This window comes from Vitis vinifera, chromosome 18 (genome assembly GCF_030704535.1).
Source record: "Vitis vinifera cultivar Pinot Noir 40024 chromosome 18, ASM3070453v1".
Taxonomy (NCBI): domain Eukaryota; kingdom Viridiplantae; phylum Streptophyta; class Magnoliopsida; order Vitales; family Vitaceae; genus Vitis; species Vitis vinifera.
The window spans coordinates 36,222,534-36,230,676 of record NC_081822.1 but is presented as its reverse complement, the minus strand read 5'-3'; the positions used below and the strand labels follow the sequence as shown (position 1 = coordinate 36,230,676).

The 8,143-nt window shown below is 34.1% G+C and overlaps 1 protein-coding gene and 1 long non-coding RNA gene across 2 annotated transcripts; both read right to left on the bottom strand.

The window, feature by feature from the left end:
• Positions 1 to 2,905, bottom strand: LOC100258440 (F-box protein FBW2). Its single transcript, XM_002265206.4, has 4 exons — positions 2,818 to 2,905; positions 1,837 to 2,328; positions 1,181 to 1,521; positions 1 to 719 (listed from the first exon to the last, which is right to left on the bottom strand). The coding sequence occupies exons 2-4, from the start codon at positions 2,323 to 2,325 to the stop codon at positions 209 to 211; spliced, it is 1,341 nt and encodes a 446-aa protein (XP_002265242.1). The 5' UTR covers positions 2,326 to 2,328; positions 2,818 to 2,905; the 3' UTR covers positions 1 to 208.
• A 2,011-nt stretch (positions 2,906 to 4,916) lies between these two features.
• Positions 4,917 to 8,143, bottom strand: LOC104882798 (uncharacterized). Its single transcript, XR_788452.3, has 3 exons — positions 7,859 to 8,143; positions 5,811 to 6,438; positions 4,917 to 5,730 (listed from the first exon to the last, which is right to left on the bottom strand). It is a non-coding gene; the product is annotated as an uncharacterized LOC104882798 (long non-coding RNA).

Here is an 8,143-nt window from a genome sequence, read left to right as displayed (position 1 = left end):
TTTAATGCACACAATCACAACAGAATTTATATATTTAATTACATTCTATAGTTGAAGGAGGTATTTATAAACATACGTTGCAAAAGGCTCAAACAATATTAACATATTTTGAGTCTTACATTACATATATGTGAAGGCACACAAGGGAGCTTCTCATAGCAGCTATAGGCTAATCAACAAGTCAAAACTGAAGTAGATTCACCGAGTCTCAATCATAATCATAACAGCAACCATAACCATAAACACGGTAATTGTGATCTATTTGGGTATGCTCATAGTCATCGAAGGGGTCATAAAGGTACGAACCTTTGCACATGAATGAAGGAATATGAGAAGCAAGCTTCAGTATCTCAGCATCATCCTCATCAAAACCATCACAGTCCCTCACATCTATCTCGATAAGCTGTTTGCAGCCCTGCAATATCATCACTAAACTTTCCTGCTCAATGGATGCTCCATTTAGAACCAAATACCTAAGGTTTGGCAGCGAGGTGACAATGGCTGATGCTTCCTTGTTGCCAACATTCGTTTTTGGAGCTGATAGCCTTGTGAAGTTTCTGCAGAAAAGACGAATTGGGGTGAGGATTTCCTCCATGCCATGACTGCTCCCAAGTACCAACGATTGCAGATTTTTCCACTTGGATATCAATTTTGGGATAATACTGGAATGCTTGTGAAGTAGACCAGCATTCAATCCCAAAAGCTCTAGTTTAGGACACCTGGAAATAATGATTCAGTTAGAATCCTACACTGCAAGGAAAACTCATTGTATTTGATTGGCAATACAATGCATGTAAAAAGCTGAGAAATGGTAGTTGATCACCAATGCTCTCTCTTCATGGCATCACTAGACAAAACCAAATTAACCTGGAAACATATATGAAGCCTGTGTGAATACTGGTTAAAGGTATGAAAACCAACCTGAGTCTTGTTCTCAATCCCTTGCAATTCCCCAGTAGTGGGGTTGTTTTAAAGAAGTATCCAAAATCACTATGCATACTCAAATGAAAGAAAGATATCAACCAAGCCAGTGGGCACTTAGCTACACAATGGTTACTTAGAGAATAAGGAGGAAATGCTTAGAGGCAATCACAAAGAAATTGCAGATAAATAGTTGCTCCTATATCAAATACATGTCTGTCTAGATTGTATCTGTCAGTATTTTCATTAGATAACTTACTTGTTAGCAGCATACTTGAATGCCTCTTCGGTGCAGCAGATGGGGAGGCTAAGTGCAGTGGCATGTCCACAGCTACGGTCGATTACAAACTTTATGAATGCAGTGACAGAGAATTGAAATTCCAGCATAAACCTTTCTGCAAAGGGGCCCCTCCCCCATATATCATCAGGCTCGATATATTCAGGAAAAATGAGAAACTCCCAGCACTTAGGATCGAGGCTCGCTTTATGCCATGACTTGCATACAAGGGGAACATCCAACAACATTGACTCCATTCCCACTTTTTGAAACACATTCACCAAACAGTCCCTGTTTAACTCCTCCCACTTTCGTCCCTCCATCTGAGCAATGAATAATTCAGAGTTGTATATTTATTATGGACTTAAAATTAACATATGATAGGTCCTATGTACTCAGATTCATGGCATAAAATTATCTTTCCCCACCTCTGAATTTTCCAAAGTCATTCATGGAACAAGTCATTTTGCCTAGACTCCAGATCACAAGAGTGATGTGATCAGTCAAGGCCTAAGGCACCTTCAGATTTTAAATTCATTTGTTTTTGGGATTATTTTCCCCTGAGAAAAAATTGTATGCACAAATCAAACGTTGTTCTATATAGAATGAACTAATAAGAACCACAATTAGCGATATACCTGGTTATCGTCTTTTTTAGGAGAATCATTTGAATGCTTGGATGATGTCTCCCAATCGTTTGAATAGACCGCATTACACTCTCCTTTTAGCAAATGACTCAAAGGAGATATTTGCACATTTGCTGGTGCATTTGCTTCAACATGAAATGGTTTATTGACCGCATTAGTCTCCAAATATATTTCTACACAGAACACCCCTGATCTGATTGGGACCTCCAACATCAGTTCCACAGCCTCATCATTCTTTATTGGGATCGGTTTATATTCCCGTGAAGATATAGGATATCTGCATATGATGTTCAACTCAAAACCCCATCTGTCAATGCCTGTGATTGTATAGATTTTATCCAACAATTCAGCATAGGTAGTTCCATAGTTGAGCTTAACAGGCATGATGTTGACATTGTCACCTTCATAATCAACATCGCCCTTTTCCTTTTTCACTCGCCCGTTCCAATAACAATGCACTGCCACACCAGTTGCAGTCATAATCTACCATTCACAGCCACAAAATTAGAATAAAACAACCGTATCCCTAAGGTGATTGATTTAGACACAACCATGCATACACTTCAAACATATAAAGAAATTATGCTTGAAATAATGAAATTATGTATCACATTCCACTTGTAAACCGAAGATTTCAAAGATTCCTAACCCAGTCTCTCTTGGGTTCTCAAACCCATTTCTGTTGGGCATTTTCTGATTAATATGTATATTGTATTTTTTCAGATTTTCATTTTTCATCCTTAAAGATGATCAGGTTGGTGGATTGATGCTTGGACCCCATCTATATCTAACTGATCTTAACACTAGGGATTCAAAATTTCAAAATCAGTGAAAAAGAAAAAAACAGAAAAAAAAAAAAAGAAAAAAAAATAGAGAAGGTAAGAAAGCAGCCAAGTTAAAGAAATTGGGTGAATGCAGCAAAATTTTGATGAATGAAGAGAAAGAAGAATTGTGATACAGTGGAATAATTACCTGAAGCTGATGACCAACTGAAGCAACTCTTTTGAGAGAGACAGTAAAGTGTATGAAATGAGTGAGAGTTTTCTTTTTGTGTTTTATGGAGCACACATTTTCTTACTTTGCTGACTCTTGACTAAAGCATGCAGAGAGATAGCTGTGCAAATCATGTGATTTTTTTTAACTTTGATAATTTTTTTTATTTTACTACTTAACTTGAATATACTTTCTATTTTTTTGCTTTTAAAATAAAAAACTTCTATATAAAAATAAAATATCCTATATAAAAAATATAGATTTACCTTATAAATTATTTTACAATTTTTAAAATTTAAGGTAGTAATTTTTTTATTCGATATCTTAAAATTTTAAATAATTTTTAAAATTATTATTTTTTAAGTTTTTATAATTTTAAAAATAAAAAATTTAAAAATGAAGGTAGTAAGACTTTTTTTTTTTTTTTTAATTTTTAATTTTTAATTTCCTAATTTATTCTTGAACTTATCCTCTGTGGGCCAATTAATTACTAAACAATATAATATACTTCCCACACTTTCACATTTTCTTTAAACAATTTTTCTTATCTTTCAATTCCACATGAAACACCAACTCCACACCTAAGTGGGGTAGTGATATTTGCTTAGGCTAACACATGCAAATAAGAGATTAAATAAGTTTGATTTGTTGATTCGTTATTTAATAATTTAAACTTTTAAGTAAATTAGAATATGTTTGGGAATTAATTTTATAAACAGTTTTTTAATCTTAAAAATAGTAAGTTATTCCAAACTTGAAAACACGTCCGTAGCTTTTTGATAAAAGACAAATTTTTGGGAGTTTGTTTTGAAGTTAAATTGTTTTTTGAGAACATATTTTAAATATTGTTTGGGTTATTTTTATTTGTTTTTAAGGATTATTTTAAAAATAATCATATAAATATAGGAAAGGATTGAAAATAAAGTCCGACAAAAAAAATTATTTAAAAATGTAGAAAACATGTTAAGAGTATTCAAAATTTTCAAATAGACTTTTATTTAAAAAAAAATATCAAAGAATTATTTTTGAAAATTATTCTCAATATTTTTAAGAACTTTTTTTGAAAAAAATTCCTAAATAAGCCCTAAAAAACTGAACTTATCACGACATACTTCCTTGTTTTATAAAAGATTATGAGATTTGTTTAGTAATTGTTCTTAAAAATAGTTTTTTATTCTTTAGAATAAAAACTAATTTTTTAACTTAGAAAACATATTTGACAAAATTGTTATTAAAAGCAAATTCTTGAGACTTTATTCTACAAATTGGTGGATATAAGTGTATAGGGCCTTTGCAGAAAAGATAAATTGAGAATATTGTTTTTTATATTTACATTCCCAAATAGAATATTTTTTTCTTAAAAATAAATTTTCAATTCTCTCTTTAAAAATGTGCCCAAACAAATGCTAAACTCATGGCTTGTATGTTTCCTTTGTTTCTTAAGCCACATTAATTTATTAATTATTAGATCAGGTAAAAGCCAAACTCCTGTGAGTCCAATATCAGCCCAAAATCTTGCTAGCCCAAAATGATCACTTTCTTTGTTGCTTGGACTTTTACAAGCAGCCAGTCCAATACCAGCTCAAAATCACCATTTTCATAAATACGTATGAAAAAAAAAAAAAAAACCCAAATTTATAAAATCCAAACTTAGTATATTTATTTAAATATAATTAAGATTTTATATATCAAAAGTATTACTTTTACCTACACAATTACTACCTTTTAATGATATAGGTAATTAATTACCTTTCATCATCTATCCGGGTATTACTTTTGATTTAAAAATGTATAAAATTTGAATTATTTTTCGTGAGTTTTTATTTTATGATATATTTTTTTTTTCAAATGTATATATGAAAACATACTTTTTGCCTTGTATATAAACCTAGATAGCTTGTTTCCAGCATGTTATAATGCTAAACACAATAACATGGACGATGCTTCTTGTTTTGGCAAGCTTTTCTCCTATCCTCCAAATGCCATGATTTCAACAAAAAGTCTCACCCTTATTACTACAACAACAAAAATATATTTAGAAAAACATTTTCAAAAAATTACAAAATTAAAACATTTTCAAAAAATTACAAAATTATTTGTATTACTTTTTATAACTAAAAATACTTGGACGAGAAAAACACTCCTAAACGCTCTTTATTGGCCAAAGCTACATCCACAGGTAGACTACAAAAGGCTCAGACAATGGCAACATGTTTTGGAGAATGTAGGACGTGTTTTGAAGAGTTTAGGATGGCAAAAACATTGGCGTATGGATAGTTCATCTTACATTATTTGTGTATACATGTGGGAATTTCTCATGGCAGCTCTGGGTTACCAAGCCCTGCTGAACTCAGCCCATCAAGCTATCCAAAGTTATGAAAAAGGCAATCCCATTCAATATCAATATGGCCCTCTTCAAGGTCTTGTTGTGGAACACCATTGACTAGCCTGTGTCTGTAATTCTTAAAATCCCTGGAACCTTCACACTTGAATGCAGGAATATGTGAAGCAAGTTGCAGTATCCCAGCATCATCAGCCTTAAAACCAGTGCAGTCCCTGGCGTCTAAACTCGCAAGCTCTTTGCATCCCAGTATTATCATCACTAGAGTCTCCCCCTCAATGGTTGATCCTTTTAAACTCAAGTGCTTAATCTTTGGCAGATGGGTGACAACGAGTGATGCTTCATCTTCCCCAATGTAGGATTGGGGAGCCCTTAGATCAGTAAAGTTCTTGCAATGAAGACTGATTAGGGGTACTATTTTCTTCATATGACAGGCCCTCATGAGGGTTGCTGTTTCAAGATTTCCCCATTTGCTTATCTGGTTTGAAATAACAACTGCTTTCTGGTGAGCCATAGGATGATGCAGAGCCAAAGACTTCAAGGCAGGGCACCTGGAAAATGGTACAAAGCTTAATTAATTAATTGCAAGGAAGACTTAATTTTCTTCTCATAGAAAATTTTCAAAACTTACTAGTTACTGACATACTCCAATGCTTCTATGGAGAAGTCATTGGACAGCATAATTGAAGTAGCATGTCGTCCACTTCGATCAACTATGGCCCTTATGAATGCAGTCCTTGAAATGCCACCTAGCCGTTCCGTCACTTCCATCATTAAGTCAATATGTTCAGGAAAAGCAAGATCTTCCCAGCACTTAGGATCAAGGCTTGCTTCATGCCATGTTTTGCAGACATAGGGAGCACTGGACACTAATGACTTCAGTCATGCTTTTTGAAGCACGATCACCAAACAGTCCCTGTCTAGCTCCTCCCACTTTGGTCTCCCCAGAGCAAGTAACATTTTCTTAAATTCTCTGTATATCTTCTTCGGGGGTAGTCTGTCAGTCCCAGCCAATAACACTTCCCGAAACTGCAAGCATAGCTTCTCACATTTTCGTCTGTAACACTCAGCCAATAACCTTTTTCGGATGTTTGAATAGCAGCGTGTATAGCCCGCTCATTGATTTGTTTCAATAGCAGCGTGTATAGCCACTCAGTGATTTGTTCGAATGCCAGATATATTACAGCATACAACATTCCCATCAAACCTGTTGATTTCCCAAATTCCCTGTGCATATACGGCTGTGTTTGTGGATCCATCTGAGCAAATAATGACAGGTTCAGATTTTTTTTGTTTACCATGAGATAAAAAATATAACATATTGCAGGTCCGATCTAGTGGATTCATGGCATGAAATGATCTTCTCCTACCTTTGATCTTTCCCCAGTCATTCACACGAGGTGTTCATGAGTATGGGTTTAGACATTATAAGACTGATGTGATGGGGTAAGGCCTAAGCCTGTTAGACATTATAAGACTTTAAAATGTTAATCCGGTGGAAAAATCAAAAGAATTTTGCACTGTATGAATATATCCATTATGTCAAATTATTCACAAAATTTCTATTGAGTTTTTTGATGCCAAATTGTATTATGTGAATGTGGTTTTCAAGCAAGTTTAGTGTTGTAAGTGTTTTAGCAAGGTTGACAATTTCAAACAAAAATTTCTAACGGTCTCCCAACTCGGATCTTTTGAATCCTTCTTTGAACTACTTGCCCAATAAAGATCAAGATGTTGAAAGTGCTTAGAGACTAAAATATGTAGTAGAGGTTGTAGATGCATGAAATTGAATCAACTGCACTTTCAAATTATCGGTTTTCTTGGGTATTTTTTTAAGAAGCTTAGGGAGACTTGGATAGCAGTGTTTTTGTACCCTGTTTCAAGATCAATCTAGTTTTATGTAGGATCGATCCATTTTCAGGCATTGGATTAAGGGTTCTACTATTTATTTAAACCAAAATTTTCTATTTTAGGGCCGGATAACACCGGCAGCTGTTCCTCTTTCTCCCTTGAGCTCTCTCTTCAATCCAAATTTCTGTGCTAAACTGTATTGTGTTAATTTTGATTTTCAAGCAAGTTTACTGTCTTTTTTAATTCTATTTCAGACTTTATCTGTGGGAATAAACTGATACAACCTGCAGTGAAAGGATATAGCTTTTCATTCAAACTAAACCACATTCTTAACATATTGCATTCCGAATCAAATCCACCCAGAAATTCAACTACATAGACTTGCATACAGAGGGAACATCCCACATCGATTCTATTCCCACTTTCCAAATCACATTCACCAAACAGTCCCTATTCAACTCCTCCCATTTCCATCCCTCCATATGAGGGAATGAAAAATTGAGAGTGGTTTACTTATGGCGACAGGATCAAATTTCTAAAACAGTCCCCAGCCTCATATTGTATCCATCACTATCCGAAGTATATTCCAAACTAATGGGGCAACATCCAATTACGTCAAGCTAACTGGAGATCAGCCAACATCTAATTATTATTATTATCAACAATAATAAGACGCCGGCGAGAGAAGGGGGTCGAAAACAAACAGCGGAATGATCCGAACCGAATGAGAAATTAAACTGAAGGGGCAAGAGAAGTGGGGAAATCTAACCGTCAGGGCAAAAAAAAAAAAAAAAAACAAAAAAAAAGGTCTAAAAAGCAGTGATTTACCTGTAGCTGACGCCGGCGAGAGGTCGAGACAGAGTAAAGGTAAAGAAATCACTGAAAATTTTCTCTGCTGAGTGCTGAGTCTGCTGACGTCGACTTACAACCACTATTTAAGTAATTGCTAGAATTTCTTACTTATATTTAGTTTTTGAAAAATTTAAGAGAAAATACTAAACAAAAGAAAATAAAAGGAAAGAGAAATGAAAAATAAAAATAAAAATTAAAACTAATAAATTATTTTGGGAAAATTGTGCTTTGATTCAATTAGGCCAAAAAATTGACCTTAAG

Coding starts and splice junctions, on each gene's coding strand:
- LOC100258440 (XM_002265206.4), bottom strand. CDS start 2,325: ATGACTGCAACTGGTGTGGCAGTGCATTGTTATTGGAACGGGCGAGTG. Junction 1,522..1,836: donor CTAAAAAAGACGATAACCAG/GTATATCGCTAA, acceptor TTCATTGCTCAG/ATGGAGGGACGAAAGTGGGA. Junction 720..1,180: donor TTCAAGTATGCTGCTAACAA/GTAAGTTATCTA, acceptor CATTATTTCCAG/GTGTCCTAAACTAGAGCTTT.